Source organism: Lontra canadensis, unplaced genomic scaffold (assembly GCF_010015895.1).
Source record: "Lontra canadensis isolate GAN:19392208 unplaced genomic scaffold, GSC_riverotter_1.0 scaffold194, whole genome shotgun sequence".
NCBI classification, from domain to species: domain Eukaryota; kingdom Metazoa; phylum Chordata; class Mammalia; order Carnivora; family Mustelidae; genus Lontra; species Lontra canadensis.
The window spans coordinates 1,467,345-1,489,064 of NW_022631188.1; the positions used below are offsets into that span (position 1 = coordinate 1,467,345).

General features: G+C 56.8%; 2 protein-coding genes across 3 annotated transcripts; one reads left to right on the top strand and one right to left on the bottom strand.

Moving 5' to 3' along the window:
• Positions 1-1,339: 1,339 nt before the first annotated feature.
• ZFP57 (ZFP57 zinc finger protein) lies at positions 1,340-4,777 on the top strand. Its single transcript, XM_032847803.1, has 4 exons — positions 1,340-1,817; positions 2,195-2,321; positions 2,750-2,836; positions 3,546-4,777. Exons 1-4 carry the CDS (start codon positions 1,617-1,619, stop codon positions 4,775-4,777), a joined length of 1,647 nt encoding a protein of 548 aa, XP_032703694.1. The 5' UTR covers positions 1,340-1,616.
• A 410-nt stretch (positions 4,778-5,187) lies between these two features.
• On the bottom strand, positions 5,188-14,431 carry MOG (myelin oligodendrocyte glycoprotein). 2 transcript variants are annotated; one of them, XM_032847805.1, is made up of 8 exons: positions 14,177-14,431; positions 12,783-13,130; positions 8,967-9,080; positions 7,813-7,833; positions 7,467-7,487; positions 6,073-6,189; positions 5,862-5,877; positions 5,188-5,602 (listed from the first exon to the last, which is right to left on the bottom strand). In XM_032847805.1, the coding sequence occupies exons 1-7, from the start codon at positions 14,256-14,258 to the stop codon at positions 5,870-5,872; spliced, it is 711 nt and encodes a 236-aa protein (XP_032703696.1). In that variant the 5' UTR covers positions 14,259-14,431; the 3' UTR covers positions 5,188-5,602; positions 5,862-5,869. The 2 variants fall into 2 exon arrangements, with proteins under 2 accessions (XP_032703696.1, XP_032703695.1); XM_032847804.1 differs by having other exon boundaries at positions 5,862-5,882.
• Between the last annotated feature and the right edge of the window lie 7,289 nt (positions 14,432-21,720).

Below are 21,720 nucleotides of genomic sequence, written 5' to 3' on the forward strand. Positions count from 1 at the left end.
GGGATGGAGGCAAATGCAGGGTGTTTGTCCCCCACTCCCCAAGCCTGAAGCAGGCCGGCGGGCACTGAACTGGGGGAAAACCTGGGTGTCCGGGGTGTGGCCCGGGGTACCCACCTCTCTGGCCACCGTGGGGGGCCTCTGGCTGGTGTTGAGAAAGCGGGGATCCCAGAGGAGACGTTTCAGGGCCAAGGGGCTTCAGGCCTCCGCAGCCCCGGCCCGGTGGATGGGAACCCCTCGGCCCCAGCCCGCGGGAGTGAACCGTCCCTGCGACGGTGCACAGTTCTGCTCCTGCCTGCCTGTGGGATGCCTCACTGGCCTGGCCGGAGGGCCCCAGACGCCGGCAGTGGGAGCCGGCGCTGCTGGCTGCTCCACAAAGCCTGGCAGGGGTGTTGGGGCTCTTGGTCCCAGGACTGCTGTGGGGAGCTGCGGACGCTGGATTTGGGTCCCAGGCACTGGGTGCTCCACGAGGACGGGAAGATGGCGACAGGCTCCCTCAGGGCATTCGCATTTGGGAAGGGCGGGTCGCCGGGGCCACCACCTTCCCCGCTGAGGGGTGTGGGTGTGCCAAGTGCGCTGGGAGGTTCCAGGGGCCTGCGGCGGCAGCACTTCCGTCCCCAGACCAGATGGTGGCTTAACAATCTGGACCAGGGCCTCTCCCTAGCACCCCAGCAATGCTGTGTGGGGGACCGGCAGGCCGAGGGTAGGGGATGGTCCCCACCTGACATCTCGCACAGCGGCTTTGCCTCCTTTTCAGCAGTCCAGCTAACGCCAGCGTCTAATGCCCCTTCTCTGTTTAACCACCAGTCCAGGGAAAGTGAAAGAAAAAAGGCCAGTGGGTTTTCTGTGCTGTTCAAGGGACTGCACCTTGAGGAGACGTGAGGTGAGAGCTGTCCCCCAAGGAGATGGGGTTCGGCCGGAGCTCCCTGAGTGGCCCCAGTGCGGGGCTCACTGCAGCCTCCGTGTTCGCTGTGGGCTGCTTATCCTGTCAGTCTTCCCGAGGACCTTTCTGATTCCTTCACAGGAGCGCGTGTGAAAGTCCGGAGAATCCCATGGTTTTCGGCACTAGATGGGGTCAAGGGATCGTGTCCTTTCCCATTTTCTTGTAAGACGTGGTTGGAATGATGCAGCTTGAACAAGGGGGTTTGCACTGTCTGTGCAGAATTCTGCATGGCTGCCCGAGGGAGTGCCGGGGACACGTCTGTCCTGTCCTCAGGGGTAGAGCCTGGGCTTTGACACTGACTCTGCTGTGGACAAGCTTCTTGGCATCTCCGCACTTGAAATTCCATGAAGTGGGGTCAGTTACTCCGACCTTACGGGCCGTGCGGACACACAGCAGGGCCTCCGTCGTTCTTGGTGTCCCTGACCTGCTAAGGGAGCCGTGCCGCTCTCTTCCTGCCTGGTGACGCATTTTGTTTCTCTCTGACCTCAGGTTGGGAGCGGTGGGCACCGTCCAGGGGCTGAGGCAGGGCGGGCAGAAGGCACATGTCTTCGTAGCCCCACACCGGCTGCGGAGCCCCGGTGACGAGTCCCTGAACCCTATAGCCTGCCCTTTGAGGGACCAGAGGGTGACCATAGAACCAAACCAGGAAGAGCAGGTACATCCGTCCCGGGAAGCCATGCCAAACCTCCCCGAGGCCTCTGCATGGCCTCTCCATCTGCACAGTGACCGGGACCCAGAGAGCCCCAGGAAGGGGTCCTGTCAGCCCTGGGGGCCAGGCGGGCCGTGGACAAAGCCGGAAGCAGACAGCGCGGAGGAGAAGCTGCTCCTGCAGGTGGCAGCCGCGGAGAGAGCGTGCTGGTGGGAGACGTGGCTGCAGGTGAGCAGAGCCGGCCAGAGCGAGGGCGGACCAGCTCCCAGGCTCCGGAGCTCCGTCCTCTGTCCTCGGTCTGGCCCGTGGTCACACGGGCTTTCAGCTGTTTCCAGGCTGAACAGCCCCCCGAGGGCAGGGGTGGCCTAGGCTTTTCTCAGCCCCTACCTCCACCCCACCCTGCAGCCCTCTGTGGAGTGGTCCCCCCCGCCTTACTCATGCACACACCCCCTCACCTCTTGTCTCCTTCCTCTCCTTTTTGTAGATAATGTCCCTGGCTTTGTGCCTGTCCTTTCCTGTTCCTTCCCTCCTTCTGTGGTGGTATTTTTCAGTCGGTTTTCTAAACCTTGTGCTTGGATAACTCCGAGTCCCCCCTCCTCTCCCAGGAGCCAGTCACCTTTGACGATGTGGCTGTGAATTTCACGCAGGAAGAGTGGGTGTGTCTAGACACCAGTCAGAGGCTCCTGTACCAGAACGTCATGGCCGAGACCTTCAGAAACCTACTGTCCGTGGGTAAGAGGCCGGGGTTCCCTCAGCATGCCCCCTGCCCAGGACACTCCCCAGGACCCTGGGACGGCCGGCTTCCCTGAGCAGGTAGATTGGCTCACAGCTCGATTTCCTGACCCTGTACCTCCTCTGCCTTCCAGCTGTGAAGGATCTAGGTCACTAAGCTCAGGGTAAAAGGAGAAGAAATGTAAGCCCGCACAAAGGCAAAGATAATACTGGGCACGTGAGGATACATTGAAATTGTACCTCTTCACGCAGCAGTGCTCACTGCACTGCTCCTACCGGGAGCCAGGGACTCCGTTAGGAGGGTTCCTCCCTGCTCCCAAGTGTCCCATGTTAAGTCCTTAAAACAAGGCTGTGGGAGAAGGTAGCCAAACCTGGGATCTCACTCTGTCTCCTTTCCGCTCCCGTCAGAATCTTTCTGTCTACCCCAGATCTGATCATCAAGCTTGAGCAAGAAGAAAAGCAGTGGAGAGCCGAGCTCCCGCTCCGTCCCCCAAGTGGAGAAGGCCTCCCTTCAGGTAAGCATGGCCAAGGAGGGGGGCAGGCGAGGGCCCAGGTCAGGCCCTGGTTGGGTAGAAGGCTGTCTCAGAGCCCGGGGGCCGAGCACGTCCTCGCCCAGCCTGCATCCTTCACACCGGACCCACTCGGAGCCACAGGAGGGCTTGAGACCATGTGCTCGCGTCCCTTGGCCCTGTGGGAATGTGTAATTGTTGAGGACAAGCCGATGTCTGCAACCTCAGGGATTGGGGTGCCTCTAGGTTGCCTATGTCCCCTTCAGGAGAACGGAAGAGGAAGGGACATGAGCTTATGCTGAGCCCCAGTAGAGACCTGTTCCTGAGCTGGAACAGGAAGGAGAGAGGTTTCCGGTGGGGCTGACCATGGGCACCACTTCCTGTTCTAGCCGCGTGGTTTAAGGCACTGCCCTTCCCTTAGGTGTCCCCATTTGTATGACCTAGGAGGTCCCCTGTGGTTGTCATGGGAGCGGGAGATACTGAAAGTGAGAGGAAATGGATTTCAAGAAATGGGGTTATAGGCCAAAGTTGTCTCCGCTGTCGCTGAGACTTTCCACATTAAATGTTGATTAACTTTTAACTGGGAACCACGGAGGTCTGTCCTGCCTGCCACCGGTGAGGTGCTCTAGGGAGAGGCAGCGTGTTGGGGGAGGCGCAAGAGGGCGCTGGGGGGATGGGGCTGATGTGGCAAGTCCCTGTCCCTCCTCCACCGCAGGCAGTGGGAAGAAGGCACTCGAGGAAGAGACGCAGAGGCCACCAGACGACAAGGAGGCCCTGGCCTGCGGAGGGACAGGCCCAGCCTCTGTGGCCCCGGCGTCCGCACCTAGGACCCCCGAACTGCCTGCACCCCAGGCCGGGCCGCCCTTCCAGTGCCAGCCGTGTGGCCGGAGTTTCAGCAAGCGCGCCAGCCTGCTCAGCCACCAGTGGGTGCACAGGCCCCACATGACCAGCAGCTGCGGCCAGTGTGGGAAGTGCTTCCGAAACCCAAGGGAGCTCGGCTACCACAGGCGCACACACCTCGGGGACAGGCCCTTCTGCTGCCCACTCTGTGACAAGACCTACTGCGACGCATCGGGGCTGAGTCGCCACCGCCGCGTGCATCTGGGTTACCGGCCCCATTCCTGCCCCTGCTGTGGGAAGTGCTTCCGGGACCGGTCAGAGCTCAGACGCCACCAGAAGACACACCAGAACCAGGATCGGGTGGCCGGAGATCAGAAGCCCATCGGGACCATCCTAGGCACCGGCGCTCAGGAGCGCACCGACGAGAGCCAGGGGTCCAGCCAGGAGCTTGTGGCTGTGACTCACGCCCTGGTGGCCAGGGCCCGAGAAGCCACAGCTGGAACCCAGGGTCCTGTGGCCAAAACGCAGCCAGGCGTTGACAGGAAGCCCGTGACCACTGTGAAACTGTGGGCAGCAGCCCGTGCAGCCCCGGGACCTGGGACCAGGATGCACACGCCCAGCCCGAGAGCCCCCTGCCTGGACCCCAGGCCCCACGGCCCCCCAGCAAAGCCCTCAAGACTCAAGGTGTTCTCTTGCCCCCATTGTCCTTTGACTTTCGGCAAGAAAGCATGTCTCTCCAGCCACCAGCAGGCCCATGTGTCAGGGCAGCCCCGCAGCTGCTTCCGCTGTGGCAAGTCCTTTAGCTCGTCATTGGCGCTGGTCAGACACCAGCAGACACACTGGAGGCAGAAGACCTACCGTTGCCCAGTGTGTGATGTCTGCTTTGGGGACAGGGACAGCCTCCTGGGTCACTGGAGGGACTCCAAAAGCTGGGACCTGTGTCTGGGCAACCTTCAGGTGTGCTGGGCCATCCTGGGCCAGTGGCTTAGCTTCTTGCACGATGCCCCCACTTTGTCAGGGAAGGAGATGGATCTGCCCCGGGACTCAGGCTCCCAGGAGAGGGCGCAAAGGGTGGGGAGGGGACACCGGAGAGGGGAGAGCAGATGAGCCCAGGCCTCGCTGACCGAGGTCTCCTTCATGCTTGTTTCTCCTACTGATGCACCTGCGGGTCAGGGGGCCCTGCAGGAGGAGAGGGGAGGAGTGACAAGGGAAATGCTGAAAAGACGGGATGAGAAGTGGCACACAGAAACTCCTGTTACTGTTAATTAGCACCTGCCATTTTCTTTGTGTCTGATAGACCATCAAGTGGTAATTGTTGAGAAGACAGTGGCGGCTGTGATAGGGATAAGATGGGAGCGAAAGGAGGTGTGGGGGGGTCAGGGGTCCCATCCATGCAAGATGGGAAGTCCAGGCTGGTGTTCGGATGCTGCCCTTGCTGCTGCACGCGGGGCGGGGGTGGGGGCATATGAGGGGGCTTCAGGGGCCCCCCCCCCCCTCCCCCTCCCCTGCCTCCTCCACACCCCTCAGCTCTGCCCCTCAGGATTGACGCTGGGGAAGAAACAACCACCATTGGCGATGTTGGCGGACAGGAATCAGCGGCAGGGAGGCGGCTGGTCTCAGTCCTGCCTGTGTTACTGAGCAGCACAGGTGTCCTCTGTCGGAGAGAGGAATGCCTGCTTGGCCACAGCCAGAGGCGGCTTCCAGATGGAGGGCGAGGAGAGTGGCCGGGGTGGGCAGCCAGACGGGGTGGGGGAGGAAAGGTGGATGGGAGAAGAGGACTCAGCCTTCCTGGAAATGCAGATTGGATGTCCCTGTGGCGAGGAGGCCAGTGAGTGTGCGGCGAGTGGATGCCACACCCTAAGAGCCCATGCGAGGACCGACCAGGCTGCCCTCCATGCTGGCCAGGATGCAGCATCTCTCAGAAGGGGTTTCCTGGAAGGAAGAGGAAACACCCTGACAGATCTGTGTATACCAAGCCTTGATCCACGGAGAGGAAAGGCCCCCAGGAATCCCCTCGCCTCTAGGCCCTCTGCAAGTCCTCTGGCTGGCAGGAGGTAAGGCCCTGCAGGTGGCAGGGATGAGGAGGGACAGCCACCCCAACCACAGCCACCCCGACCATAACCCCCCCCACCCCGCCTTCCTGCCTTCCTGGTGTTCCCTTCTCAGCTTATAAAGGGAGAAGAAAACTTACTTAGCTCCTCAAGAAACTGCCCTGGAAAAAAAAAAAATCCATGACTGGTGGAAGATGACCAGCCCCCTCCCCACGCAGCCCCCCACCCTGCTCCTGATCTGTAGTGGCCCCACGAAGCTCAGCGAGGGGTTCTCCAAGGACCCTGGAGTTGGCCTTGGGGACAGAGGAGAAAGGAACCTCGTCCCTCACCACCCCCCGCCTGCCCCCACACCTGCAAGTCTCCGGTGCAGCCAGTTGTAGCAGATGACCAAGGCCAGAAGGGGTCCGAGCACTGGCACCAGCACAAACAGGGTTATCTTCCAGCAGGGCACCCTCAGGAAGTGGGGGTCTGAGCCGTGGCCACAGAACAAACTGGGTTAGAGGGTGTCCACTGCCCCCTCCCCCCAGTCTGCGTATTGTTGGGCTTCTTAACCGGCTTAACAGGCCCAAGAACACACAGCTCTGTGCAGAGTTCAGGCATCTGGGGAACTCCAGTGACAACCGTGCGGGATCCCGGTTCTCCCCAACCTTTAATTGAATTTAGCATTTCTTTCATTAAAAATGGAGGCCACAAACCAGTCAGCAGTACCTATGACCCTATTACCAACAGAAACCACAGATAAACTCTCATTCCCACTGGAGTTGTTGCTGAAATCTGCAAATACTGATATTTGGACAAAATTATTGGACCTGCTGCTACGTTGTTATTTAGTGCGTTTTTGTTCTTTAAAGAAGCATTTGTCACTATATGACAAATGGGTTTATATTTTGATGCCTGTACTTCAGTGGTTTTCTCAGCAACTGTACGTGTTATCTGTGACCCTTTTAAAAACATTATTCTGGAGAAGGGTCCGTTAGGTTTCACCAGAATGCCCAGGAGATTCATGGTACCGAAAGATGGTACCTTTGCTTTGAATCCACCAAATAGAGATCACTTTCCTCCCTTTGCGGGGTGTGTGCTCTGCATGCTGATGGGAGTCCTAAGCGCTAGGGGAGTTGCCCCCTGTTCAGGAAGGCTGCTCAGGGCAGCGACCGACCCTCTGTGCTCTGCGTTAAGGCATCTTAGAATTTCTGCAACATCCATCCAGCGGGGATGTGGGTGCCCCTCTGTTGCAGGCATTGTCCTTCAGCAATGGGGACTCTGCAGTGAACAAAAAGGACAGGGATTGTAGTCTTGAAGGGCCAACATTGTAAAGGGGCTTGGTGTGTCTTCCTCCAGGAAGCCTTCCCTGATCAGTCCCGTAGATCACTTGTTCAGTGCTCCTGAGGACACTTCTACCATGTGGGTTTCATCAGTGATGCATAAGTAGTCGGTCCTCCGTGACATTGGTGTCATGTCCCCAACTGGATGGCCAGCATGCCTGGGAGGGCCTGGGTACCTCCCCTCCATATCTCTGCGCACAGACACCTTGGTCTCCTTGCTGCAGGGGTCGACTGGCCTGGCTACCGGTACAGTGCCTGGCACGGAGAGGCGTCACAGGAGTGCTTGCTGGCAACATCTCACTGTGACTTGCTCAAAAAGGCAGCGGGAAGGGAAGAAGCAGGAGGCCAACTGGGAGCGAGGGTTCTTACTTCCCCGCTGACTGGGGCCCAGGGACACGGGGCTGACCGGGTCCTGGCACTTACCAAATGTCCGGTGCAGGTTCTCTGAAAGGGAACACAGGGAGGGACTCAGTGGGGCACTCGGAGGAGACCCCTTCCCCTCGGAGCCTCTGCGATCGGGTCACTTAAAACTCAGGAGTGAGGGACACCCGTGGAGGAAGGGGAGCTGCTGGACTCTGCCCTGGCTGCGGCAGAGGAAGGAGTCTGGCCACAGCTCCTGGCTGGCCGCGGGGTCCGAAATACTAGCGGAGTTCCGCCGGAAGGAAGCGCGGGGCGTGGGGACACAGGCGGAGACGGTCATGACCGAGGACCGTGTCGGAGATGCCGAAGGGGAGGCAGGGAACGCGGAGGGAGGGCGACGGAAACTCACCGATCTCCGCTCGAAGCTTTCCTATGGTAGAGAAAGGCAACACTGTTAGTCCAGCCCCGGCGGGAGATGGGGTCCCTCCCACAGCCGGCTCCCCGGGCCTTGCGCAGGCAGCGGGGTGACGGCAGAGCCCGGGCCTTGCGCAGGCAGCGGGGTGGACGGCAGAGCCCGGGCCTTGCGCAGGCAGCGGGGTGGACGGCAGAGCCCGGGCCTTGCGCAGGCAGCGGGGTGGACGGCAGAGCCCGGGCCTTGCGCAGGCAGCGGGTGGACGGAGGAGCACAGGCTCCGAGCTGCGGGTGGCAGGAAGCACAGGAATGCGGAACGCAGGGAGCCGGGGTGGGGGGCGGGCAGCAGTGCCCCGACTTGCTTCAGGTGCCCTCACCTGAACTGCGGCCTCTCTGTGCCTCCGCGTCAGAGTCTCGGTTCCCTTGGCGCCCCCCACCCCCACTGGGCTGCACTTAGTACCTGTAAAGCCGCGAACGTGGGGATGCGGGAGGAGACGGGGCCGCCGAGACTCGGGACGTAACAACACCCCCTCCCCGACGGCGGGGAGCGAGGTGCCCCCGCGAGACCGGGGTTCCAACCGTCCCGCGTCCCCTCCGCTCAGCCAGGGGGACTGACAGCCTTTCTCCCGCGGGCGGAGTAGGGCGCCGGCACCCGGGGCCGGTTCACGGCGGGGAGGACCCCGACGCCCGCTCGCACACCCCAGCCCTCCCTGTGGTTTCTGCTCTCAGGACCGGGCGGGGGGCGGGCGAGAGAAGACCCTCGGGGCCCGGGAGCCCTGGCTCGGAACAGCTGGGAGAGAAGGGGCAGGACGACGCCCTGAGCTCACTCTCGCGAGGCGTGAAGCGGCCAGGTGCGGTCCCGAGGCCGCGGGGACAGCCCCGCGCCCCGCCCCTGGCAGGTGTGTCTGCTCGCGGAAATGCTGACCCTCGCCCGCCTGGAGGGGAGGCCCGCGGTGAAACGGGGCTGGTGCAGGTTGGCCCCGCCGCGCAGGGAACGCGGGGACCCGTTGCAGAAGTGAAAGCGCGCGATAAGGTGTAAGACTCGGCTTCTGCAGCTTTGACCTGATGCCCCTCGGAATTCAGCACCAGGCAGCCCAGCTCCGAGCGTGTTCCCGGGGGTGGGGGGGCGGCGGCCCGCCCTCCAGCCCTTACCTCTCAGTCTGTGCTGCAGGCAGAGGTAGACGAGGCCCGCGGCGATCTGCAGCAGCAGCACCGGGAGCACGGCGAGGAGGACCAGCACTCCGGGGTTGATCCAGTAGAAGGGGTCTGAAAGGCAGAAGGAGCACTGCAGCCCCGGCCCCGCACTGCTCCTGAGACCGTGACACAGCCTGAGGGAGAAGTGGGTCTGCTTCCGGGAAGGGCTCCCCGCAAAGCCCGTTTTACAGAGTTTAGGAAACAGCTAAGAGACTTAGGTCAGGTCCTCACAGGGCACCGGGCTGGGGTGGGGGGGCAGGTGATGACCGCATTGACCCATGACCACCCCTCTGGAGGAGGGGGCCACAGTCCCACGAGACTAGAGCAGGGCCTGAGCCTGAGCTGGGAGGGGATGGGGGTTAGGGAGTCAGGATCTGTGCAGTTAGAGGGGAAAACCAAGTGGAGTTATTTTTAGTCATCTTTGAACTGAAATTTAGCATTTCTTCTCATTAGCAGGTCTGTAGGCAATGTGCCACAATAGTGTGAAGAGAATCTGACTTTGTCATCAAGAAAAAACACAAATATTTTCATATCACGTTAGAGTGGTTTGCAGAAACCTCAAAATATATCACTTTGGTTCATCACTACTTTGAAATTACAGTAGTTCTCAGGGCCACTTCATATCTTGTAACATTTTGATAGCTGTGTTTCAGTACAAATGTGTTTTATTTAATGCATTTGAAAGATCCATCCGGGAAGGGTAAAAAAAGAAGGGCGGGGTGGGGGGCGGGCGGAGGCTCCTGGCTGGCTCCTCAGTAGAGAACAGGAGTCTCCATCTCAGGGTTGTGAGCTCAAGCCCCACACTGGGAAGAGAGTTTACCTAAAAAAAGAGAGAGCACAGGGGTCCGTTGACTTCCCCAATGCAGTTATGAACCCCTCCTGTGGTGGTTTGATGATTGAGGGGATGTAGCATGGGACCACTGATGGGGGATGGTCTCCGGCTCTGGCTCTGCCCCCACCTGGAATCAGAATCTTGTTCATCCGCGCCCAAGAGCTCTGCCTGTCTAAGCTCAGTGTGTCCGGCTGGCTCAGCCCACCTCATCTTGTTCTCTCCTATCCTGGGGACAGATAAAGACAGGGCCATCAAGGGCACGGACCAAGAGACAGCAAGGGACAGCACGCAACTGGACCGAGAGGGTTTCTTAGGTAGGAACAGAATCCTTTGAGCTGCAGGTTAAGGCTCTTATCTGTTATGTTCCCCAGAAGAAAATGTAGCAAATTCTGTTCTCCAAGTTCTCATCCCAAGTTCCCTGCAGCAGTGTGACTAGGCAGGTACAGACTTGCACACTTGTATACCTTCACAAAGTGCTAGAATCACAAAACAGGAGAGAAGGAGCCATTAGGGGCCTGCTGATGGAAAGTAACAGGAGACAGCATCACCTACGAATGCTTGGAAAAATAAGTTAAACCTGGTTGTACTTCTCTCTCAGTTTACAAGAAATACAAGGATGGGGCACTGTGTAGAACAGAATGGGAATGGAACCAGCAAAGCTAGACGGTGGGAAACTCCACAGGGCAAACAGCAGCGTGTGGATCTCGGTTAGACCTGACTCAAACTAAACAACTCTAGAAATATATTTGGGGAGCGAGCAGGGGAATTTGAACAGAGAGTGGGCATTGAGGATATTAGGAAATTTTTGTTAATTTTAAAAGACCGGTTGACAGTATTGTGTTTATGGTTTTTTAAAAGAATTCTTCCCTTTTAAGAGAAGTGGTACATTCTTTTTGTTTGTTTGTTTTCCAAGTAAACTCACCCCCCATTGTGACCTTGAGATCAAGAGTCACTGAGATCACCCCAGATGACCTTGAGACCATGAGTCATGTGCTCCACGGATTGAGTCAGCCAGGTGCCCTTGAGTGACCCATTCTTGCACATTTAGTGATTTAATGACAATAATGCATAGGATTTGCCCTGGTAATTCAGTGGGGGAGGGTGGAGACAAGCGGGTCAGGGGAACCGGCGGTCTGTCTGTCCGCCTGGGTGACTGCCACAGAAAGGGGGTGGGACCCTCACGGCTCCATGTGATAGTCTCTCTGCTTCTGTGATGCTTTTAAGTTTCATAATGAAGGGTAGGAAGAAAGGATTAGAGAAAATAGGTAGTAAAATCACAAAAATGCAAGAAAAAAACTTGGAAAGAAAGAGAAAAGACTCTGGAGAGAAGGCGGGGAAGTTAATTATCTGTTCTAACAGTCACTGCATTTCAGTCCTCGATCTGGCTTGGATTCCTGCTCCCCAGGCAAGGGGGGTGGTCCCTTGTTTACTTGTAAAACACTTTCCTTAGACTCTTAGGCACGCAGACTCTGAGCTGGGAGGAACGGGGTTGGAACGTTGAAAATCAACGCAAAGAAAAACGTTGTCGCCTGAGGCGGTTTTATTTTGTTTCTCTCTCTCTTTCTTTTCTTCTTCCTTTCTTCCTTTCCTTTTCCTTTTCCCTTTCCCTTTCTTTCCTTTCTGTCCCTTTTCCTTTTCTTTCCTTTTCCTTTCTTCCTTCCTTCCCTTTTTTCTTTTCCTTCCTCCCTTCCTCCCCCTTCCTTCCTCCTTGCCTTGCCTTTCCTTTCCTTCTCTCTTTCTCTCTCTTTTCCTTCCTTCCTTTCTTCCTTTCTCTTTCCCTCCCTTGCTCCCTCTTCCTTCTGTCTTTGGGGATGGGGGTTGTGCTGGGGGAGGCAGACTCGGAATGGGAAGGCGGGAACGTCGCCCGCTGACCGTCCTCGTGAGCACAGGTCCACGCACGTCCAAGCCCCCGGCAGAGCCAGCTGTGCGCACAACATTCCAGGGTGCACAAAGCCATTTTCACATCCCGGACGCCCTCCTCCAGACACAGGGCTTTGTTATCGCGCACACAATGCCATCTTCTGGCCGCGACACACAGAAGCGATGGATTGTCTGATGAGCGTGTGCGGAGCCGCGGAAGGACCCTGAGACACTGCTCTTCAGTCAACAGCAATGGGCAGTAAGGGCTCCCTCCCTCCACCTCGCCTGTGAGGGGACCGAACAACAAATGCCCAAACCCCCGTCATAAAAAGGCTCCCAAGAGCGAACTCGGAAGGTAGCGTCTCTCTTTCACACGTTTGCTTGTTTGTGTAGTTACTTGGAGCACGTTTTCCGGGGATGTTCCTTGTCCAGTAAAACAACCACACCCACCGGGGGAGCCTCTGTGGTGGGCTTGGGTCGTCTGGCTCCTTTGGAATCATGCCTCTGTTTAGAACCAACAAACAAGAAGACATTCCAGAGCCAGACTTGGAAGGAAGAAAGTCTGCTTGACCCTGGAATTCACTCTCAGGTTATTTGCATCCCCTCTAGCGGCAAAAAAACAAAAAACAAAAAAACAAAAAAACAAAAAAACCCCAGGAATGGACGATTCTGGGTTGTGATGCCTCTGTTTCTCGGTTTCTTTATTTCATTTAGAAAAAAAAATGTTTGTCTCTGTGTGTACTTGCACTCACTTAACTGTCCTATGGGACCCTCTCATAGTCTCCTCTCCGTATCTGCTAAACCTGCGGCCAGGACCGTGAAGTCTGTGCGTGGTCCCTGCCTCCAGCAGCCGGTCACACAGAGCCTCCAGCCAGAGGCACGGCCCTCACGCAATTCCGGGGTCCAGGCCATTTCCCTTCTCCTCGCCCTGACTCAGGCCTGGCTTCCTCCCCACCCGGCCGGCGTGGCCGTGAGCTTATGCAGCCCCCTGTCCCACAGCGGGGGGTGTGAGTTGTAGGGTGGCGTCTCCGTTGAGAGAGGGGTCCAGTCTCCGAGGGCGGTCGCGCCCCGCAGACACTCACCTTCCACTCTCAGTTCCATGGCCGCCTCCTCCTGGTAGGAATGATCTCGGAAGAAGCAGGTGAACCCTCCTTCGTCGGAGAACCGCACGTTGCGGATCCTGAGGGTCACCTTCCCCTCGCCCATGGCTTCTTTCAGCAGTTCGGTCCGTCCCCGATATTCGGGCGCCTGCTCTGCATCCTGATCCTTGCCATTTCGGTAGAGATGGACCACCCTGGAGAAGGGTGGCCGGTACCAACCCACCTCCATGCCTGTGGCGTTCTTCCCAGGGTAGATGCGACATGGCAGCTCAGCCTCCTCCCCCACCAGCGCCCGGATGGGGTGGCCTGGTCCTGTGACCCTGAACTGACCTGTCCAAGACACCAAAGAAAAGAAACCGAGTCACGGGACCTCGACACAGAAGCACGTCCTAGGAAGGGCTGCGTCCTAGAGCCAAGGAAGAAGACACTGATTTGTATACGGAGTTCTTGAACCGAGGAGGGGAGATCCCCGGTTACAGAGGTGCAAGTGCCCTGGATGGGAGGAACGTTCCAGTATGTGGTCACCCAGCAGAGCCGCTCCTGCCGGCTGTCTCCAACGCTGACTCTCTAGCCCAGCTGTTAGGTCCCATCACGGGACTGGTCCTGGCGTCTTGCAGTTTAATTTTTGGGACGGGGGGTGGGTTGGGCCCTGTCTGAACCTAACCAAGCTGCTCCCTACTTCCCCCTGGTGGGTTTGCTTTTGTCCTTGTTCACACCCTGTTCCCTAAATGTCCCCTACTGGGGCTGGCTCTACTTCCCTCCTCTCCTCTGTGCCTTCACCCAGGCTCCCAAACTTTCGCCACGTGGAGTGTGTCTGTCAGCCAGACTCAGAGCTCCTAGAAGGGAAGACTTGTTTCCCATGACACCTGCTAGGATTTCTCAAGGGGTAAGTGGGGCTGGGCCTCCCCTATTGGGAGGGGAGAATCTCCCTGAGGCAGAGAATCTGTCTTCTGGTTGTTTTTCCTTTATTGCCCCCCAGCACCTGACAGCACATGACAGCAGGCCTCCTCTGAAAACTCTGAGTGCCTGATCCTGTGGGAGAGAGCTCTCAGACGTGATGGGATGCTGCCATTCAGCATTGATCACGACTTATCAGGAACAGGCACAACCTCATCCCGTTCCACCCTGACGACAGCTCCAATCAGCAGTCATTAGTCTGAGAAGGCAACGCGGAAAAGGTCGGTCAGGATAAGCTCAAGGAGACCTGGGTTGGGGCTACGTTATGGATGCGTTATGGAGCTCGGGCCCGATTCTGAAGCGCACAGAGAGCCTGTCAGCACACCCAGGTTTTGGACAGATAATGTGCGACGCACCTTGAGGATAAATTGAAGGTGAACCCAGGGTCGCCTCAAGGCAGAAATAAAGATCAGTCTTACCTGCGGAGCTGCAGGACAGCTGGAGGAGGAGGACGAGGGAGGGGAGGCAGCCAGGCAAGCAGGACCTCCACAAACTAGCCATCTCCGCGAGGAGTGGGGACAGAGCGTCCCTGCAGCAGGGTCAGGCCAAGCAGAGGCCCTTGGGGTGCATGTCCCCTGCCTCTGACGAAGCCTGAGGGAGGATCTGGGAGGCCGGCCTCCTCCAGGCTGTGCCACAGCTGTGCTCCCAGGAACGACCGAGTCAGCCCCACCAGGCACTTAAACAAAAGGGCTACTGACCCAGGGGATGACCAGGGCCTGGAGCAGAGAACGCCTGGTACAGGCTCCCCCCAGCCCCTCCTGCAGCCCAGCATTCCTGGGGCTTCTGGGGGTGACCCCTCGCTGGGCCTCAGGAAGGTCTGTGAGGTTCCTTCAAGCCCTCTCTTCCTGCTGTCTGCCAAGGAGGAAGAATTATTGTGGGTTTTAGGAAGGGAAAGGCCGGCATTCTCTCTGACCTCTAACTGCCCTCTCTCCGACACACGGCCGAACTGCCTTCTTTCTGTTCTGATGTGGGCTGGATCACTTGGGCCTGTTCCCAGAAGACACATTTAGGAAGGGCGTGAGCTGAGCGTTGCCTGTGCTCCGAGAGGCCAGCGTGGAGGAGGGAGGCTCCGGCAGGGCCCATGTCCCGGCCTTGGCATCATGCTCTGACTTCCTCACTGTCACAGGGAAAAGTGAGACCTGGAATGGAAATAGGACCTTTTTCCTGCCCGTAGACTCAGTAGCTCCATGAAGAGTAAGACCAGCGGCGTTGCTGATGGGGAGAACAAGGACAAAGGAAAAAAAAATTAAACTTCCTCACAGCCTACAGTCCACTGACAAGTCCTTGGAACGGGCGGTGACGTTCCTCTGGGAGCTCAGCTGCCCCGACGCTAATACCCTGCTAAGAGCAGAGGGCAACCTTAGCTTAACATCATCCTGACCCCCAGGATCCTGTAAGTCTACTTTAACATATAAAAATTCCTTCAGAAATTTCCTTTATCTCCAAAACTCCCAGGATTCGAGCTGACAATCGGCCCCCAGCATATGGCCTACCGATACACATCTAAAGGGTGTCACGACTCAGTTCTATTGGACGGTAATAAATGACCCTTCCCAACAATAGCGAGCCCCCTCAAGGTCCTGGAAACCTTGCTTCCAAATTCCTTAGTGACTTATGCTCTCTTGGACACCTCGCAACTTGGAAGTATATAAGAGGCACTCCTCCTGACCCCGGTGCAGCTCTCTCTGCCCACAGATGCTGTCCCCCTGCTTCAATAAACCACCCTCTTGCACCAAAAATGTCTCAAGAATTCTTTCTTGGCTATTTGCTCTTGAGCCCTAACATTTTCACATCAGTCACCAAATTTGAAAAACGCATTTGCCAATCTTTTTTTTTTTTAAGATTTTATTTATTTATTTGACAGACAGATCACAAGTAGTCAGAGAGGCAGGCAGAGAGACAGGAGGAAGCAGGCTCCCCACTGAGCAGACAGCCTGATGCGGGGCTCCATCCCAGGACTGTGGGATCATGACCTGAGCTGAAGGCAGAGGCTCAACCCACTGAGACAGCCAGGTGCCCCCGCATTTGCCAATGTTAAAGTAAGGCTGACTCACAAGTAAGAAAAAAGGGTCAGGATGGACAGTTTAAAACCGTGTCATCCAACACAACCATCACTAGTGGTCGTTCAGATTAAAATTAAATAAAATTTGAAGTTCAGTTCCTTGATCACCAGCCGTGTTTCGAATGCTCAGCAGCACACGCAGCTAGCGGTTAACACACGGGACGGCACACACAGGGGCCATTGTCGTCATCGCAAGAACCTACACTGGGCGGCACTGTTCAAGGGCCAGGAACTCCCCTGGGGTGTACATTTTCTGCTTTTGTCTGAGATGAGCCCGAGGAGCTGGGAGAACAGACTGGTCAGCTGAGCCTGGAATGGCTTGTCCCTCCTTTCCCGCAAGGCGGCTGGAGCTGGGCACACGCAGGCTGGCCAGTCTGGAGCCGTGAGGGTGACCGCCAAGGTCGGGAGGGGTCAGTCAGGTGGGAGGGCAGGCTCTATGCTTGCCTGAGTGTCTCCCCAGAGGCAAGACACTTCCCTGGGCAGGGCTGGAAGTCGTCCAGTTGTCATCCAGTTGTCAAAGCTGGATGGGAGACAGGCGGGGTGCAGGGCTGGGAGAACAGAGGGCCAAGAGCTGGCCGACTGGGGGCACCTGGGGCACTCAGTCAGTTAAACCTCTGCCTTTGTTTCAGGTCATGATCTCAGGGTCCTGGGATCGAGCTCCGCATCGGGCTCCCTGCTCGGTGAGGAGCCTGCTTCTCCCTCTGCTTCTGCCTGCCACTCCCCCTGCTTGTTCTCTCTCCCTCTGTTGAGTAAATAAATAAAATATTAAAAAAAAAGAAGTTAGCCAATCAAAGCCACTTTGGAGAACTCACAGTGTCTCTGAAAACAAACACCAAAGAAATACCTTACTGGTTGCTTCCCTGTGGTGCCGTCCTAAGCGATTTGCTTGTATTTATTCATTTAATCCTACAACAGTGAAACCAATGTTAAACTATTTCCATTCTTATGTTACAGATGAGGAAACAGAAGGACACGAATGAAGTCATGTGCCGCAGGTCACACCACCACAGAGCGGCGGGGATGGAATTTGAGCAGGTTTTCCCTCCCCAGTCTGGCACTTGTGGGCACCTGTGGGGACCACACCAATCCCGCACCACACTCACCTTCGGGTCCTCCCCTGCCTCAGGTCTCTGGAAAGCGGGTGGCCCCTGGAGCTGGAGGAGCTGTCCCAGGGATGACGTGGTCTCTGCACAAAGGCGATGTGAACAAGAGGAGGGGGCCACCAGGTAAAAGAAGCCAGTGACATCACCATTTACAGAATTCCGGGTGCTGGAGCGTTGGTTTTTGCAGGTGTGGAGAGGAGGGAGATGAGCGGATGGGGTGAAGCTGCCCTGAGTTGTTCAGAGCTGGGCATTTCCCTCAGTGCTTGAGTGTGGCTTTACCTGACTTTGTGCAGCAGGCGACGTGATCGCACAGGCCTTCTTGGGTTGTTCTTGTGTGCACTTCTCTCCTCGGTCATCTCTGTTTTATCTGCACCTCTCACCCACCACGGTTGATGGCAGCCCAGGCCCCCAGTCATGCAAGTGGAACGGGATGCTGTACACAGCGACCGTGGGCTCCTGACCTGCTGTCCTTGTGATGGTAGGAAGCACGCAGGAAAAGACAGCCACTCGGGGGGTTATGTGGTCAGAGCACCGTGTGAGCCCTCCGGACACTGCGTATGGCTCTCATCTCACACCAAGGAGACACACACTCTGTTCCGCTTCTTGTGTCCACTTAACAAGGAGTCTTTCCACAGTAACACATAATGTAGCTCCTTTGCACTTCCAAAAAATTAATTTTTGTGGTTATTCATATGCTTTGTTTCAAAATCTAAAAGGCATAAAATAATGTCCCTTGAAAACCTCCCTCCCAGCCATCCAGCACCTTCTTTCTCTGAATCTTTCCACATATTGGCCACTAGAGGAGGCTCCAGGAGAAATCATTTCCCTCACCTTGCAGTTTTTAAAACACAAATGGTAATAATTTTTCTTTTTAAAGTAAGCCCTACACCCAACATGGGGCTTGAACTCACAACCCCAAGATCAACAGCACCTGCTTGACCCACTGCGGCAGCCAGGTGCCCCATAAATGGTAATAATTCATCTTAGAGACCGTTCCGTATTAGTACCTAATGGACATATTCATTATTTTATACAGCGACACAGTATTTTATTACATGAATGTATCAAACTTACTTAACTGGTTTCCAAGAACATTTAGGTTGTTTCCATTTTTTAAGTGCCTGTTTTACCGGCTTAAATGAAAATGTATTTAATTAATTTAAATGAATACATATTTCAAAGAAATCTTATGTGTTAAGCTTTGTATTAGGCTTTGATAATTAAAGTTTCAAGAACACGGATAGGTTCTTGCCTTCATGTAAATTATATTCCAATTACATTGCAGTTATATACTTTCTTAAAAAAAGATTTTATCTATTTATTTGAGAGGGAGAAAGAGCAGAAGTGGGGTGGGGAGCAGGAGTGGAGGGAGAGAGAGAGAAGCAGACACCCCCCCCCCCGAGCAGGGAGTGGGTGGGGGGGCCCTCCTGCCTGATGGGGGGGCTTGATAACAGCACCCTGAGATCATGACCTGAGCCGGAAGAGAGATATTCTAGTTATGTGTCGCCTAAGGGCACAAGTCACAGAGTGTCAGGCCACCATTTTCAACCTTTTGCTCTTCCATATAATTTGCTAATGAGTATTGGTCTGCTTGGGTCAGTTATACAATGTGAGGGGCCTGGTGCTAGGTGAAACTCTGAGGCCCCTCGTCCAAACAGCATGAAAGAAGCCTTTCCTTTCTTGTGTGGGTTCGCTCGTGCCCTGTCTTGGTGGCACGTTCTCGTTTTTGCTATTTAATGTCACATTCCTTCAGGGACACCGATACTTGCCCCTGGCTTGTCTAGACAGGGGTGCATGCATGACCCTTCCTTTCCCTCTGCCCTGACCCCTCCTGGGAAAACACAGTGCGGAGGGGGGCGGCCTCTCCTGAGGGCAGTGGGATGCAGCTGAAAACCAGTCCCGCAGATGGGGGAAGCTTGACCAGCGAGACCAAGCTTGAGCCTGGCTCCGAGGCTCTGGGGCAGTCTCTCCAGACTCACTTACAAAGCACACACTAGAAGGTGAGATGGCTGAGAATTTCAAGGTGACAACACAGCATGAGAAGCCCGACACCACAGCACCACAGTGCCTGGCTCCTCCTCGTCCTAAGCAGAGGGCGGTGTCTGTCCTGGCCCAGTGCCCAGGAGGTTCACTGCCTTCCACGTGAGGGGAGTAGCTAGTCCCAGGAGCATGTGCATTTGTCATATTAGTAAGTCCCGATGAATTGCGGTGCACCAAGGTGTACCCTTTGTTCCAGCGCCGAGAGTCAGGGGCGTGGCTCCCCGTGAGCTGTGATCCTGCACAGCGAACACTCGGGGCTGTGTTCACGACCCCCCTCCCTGATTTTTCTTCTGGGACTGCCTCTCGCGGTTTAACTATCAAGAGGAATTTGACTTTTCCACTCTCCACTTTCGTGGCTCTATTTCTGTAGCATGTGTGTTTAAGTTGGTCTGGACAGTCCCGGAGGCCCAGTGACTGAGGGGCTGTACAGGGTCTGATTTCCATCCGCTTGACCAGGTGTTCCATAGGTGGGCGGGCCCGAATCAACCCGTCGCAGGTGACGAGCTGGAAGCATGCGTGTCGCAGTGGTCAGGGGCCTTTGTGCACACTGCTGGGTTTACCTAAGTGACACCCACAGGGCAGAGGAAGAGGGGCAACAGTGTTCCGCCGAAGGCTTACATCGTACCTGTCAACATTTCCCCCAGTTTCGGGTCTTCCCTGTTACTATTCTGAAATTCAACTGTATTTTCCTCTTTTACAAAAAAAAGCATCCACCTTGTTCTAAGGTGAGCCAGGCACTTCGGCGAAATGGGTTGCTCCGCGGCAGCGGCAGCGAGCGGTTCTGTAGGTCCGGGTGGGGCAGAGCGGTCAGGTGCAGGCCCCGGGAGGGAGACCTGCCCCGGGTCTCCACGCACACGCTGGGCCTCCCATCCTTCCGGTTGCTGGACCGTCAGGCCGACGCCCATCAGGACGTTAGGCCAGGGAACCCCTATTCCTAGCTGTAGGAGCCTGCAGGAATAGAATTCGTCTCCCCATCTTTCTCCCCCGGTCCAGTTCGCCTCCTTTTCATCTTCGCTGCTCGCGCACAAGCCGGCAGGATCCACAGGTGGAGGCCCCAGCGCGCCCCGGTTCGCCCGGCAACAGTGACGTCATGACTGCGCCGCCGAGAATTGACTGCCGGAGCCTCCGGGGGCGGAGAAGAGGCGGCAGCATCCGCACCCACCGTTTGCCCGGCAACAGTGACGTCATGACTGCGCCGCCGAGAATTGGCTGCCGGAGCCTCCGTGGGTGGAGAAGAGGCGGCAGCATCCGCAGGCGGAGGCCGGAGCGCGCCCGGGGTTTGCCAGGCAACGGTGACGTCACGTCCCCCGGCTGAGAACCGGCTGCCGAGCCTCTGGCGGCGGAGGAGAAGCGGCGCATCCGCAGGTGAGAGCCGCGCGGGGTCCGGTCCAGGTCGGCACCCCCTCCCGGTCTCCCCGCCGCGTCTCGGCCAGGACGCCGCGCACCCACCGGGCAGCACCCCCTAACCCAGGGCCCGCCGGTCTCTACGGGACTGCGCGACGCTGTGGAACGTTTTGGAACCGGGCAGCGGTCCTTCTGCCTGTCTTGTCGCTGCCTGGCAGTTACAGTCTTTCCCAGCAGAGAACACTGCGTGGGGGACCGTCGTCCTCTTGCAGCTCTGGCCGGGGAGTCCCGGTCCGGCACCTGGACGACCCTGCGTCCACACCCGGACGGTGCATAGAAGCTTGCACCTGAGCGTCGGATGCAAATTCTAGCCTCGGTTTCGATAACTGTGGCCTGGGGTCTGTCTCCCCACCCCCACCCCGTGGGCTTGACGTGCGCAGTAACGGAGACCCGGGGCACGTGGTGCTCGGCCGTGCCCGTCCTGCCTCCGCACCCTTTGGGACCATCCCAGCGGCCGCTGTGCACAAAAAGTGGGGCCAGGGAGCAGGACTTTGTCTCCTAGGCGGGTACGTAATAGAGGAAGTGTGCTGGAGGAGCGAGGGGCGGAGTGCACCCCAGCCTCGGTGCGCTCCTCCCCGTCAGGCGGTGGGCAGCTTCCTGCACTCTAGCCTCAGAGGTCAGTACTTACACTTGAACTTGATCTAGATCACGCCAATCTGCTGACTCAGACATCAGTGGTTCTGAACTCTGGATCAAGGGCTTGTGTGCTGATGAGGCCCTTCAGGGTCCAGGCTGGTCTGGGGTGGGGGGTGGCTGTCTTGAATGGGCAGGGAGTGGCTTTGCTGCTTTTCAGGGCCAGACACAAAGGTAGATCACTGGGGCCAGTGTCCCCTCCCTCCCCTCCCTGCTCCCTTCTCTCCCTGTTACTAGCTGGACTCATAGATCCAGGAAAAGTGTCCGTCCTGTGCACCATCCACGCCCCTGCTCCCCAAAGGACACAGGTCTCTGCCTCTAGGCCAGGGTGTACATGGGGACAGTGAACAAGCCTGGCGACCACTCGGGGATCCTTTGAGTGCAAATTAGGAAGCTGAAGTCCACATTTTAAAACCTGAACCAAGCCAGGGGCACCTCTGACTCTTCATTTCGGTTCAGGCACTGGTCTCAGGGTCCTGAAATCAGTCCCATGTTGGGCTCTGCCCTGAGTGGGGATTTGTCCCGAGATTCTCTCTCTCTTTCTCCCTCTGCTCCTCTCCACCCCTTCTCTCTCAAATAAATGAGTACATCTTTAAAAAAATAAAAATAAAAACTTGAGCCAAATCAAATTGAACTAAACTGAGTCCTTTCGTTGAACCTTCTTTTGAACATAGTAATAACTTTATTTTCAAAGAAATGTGGAATGTTTAGTTTCTAAACC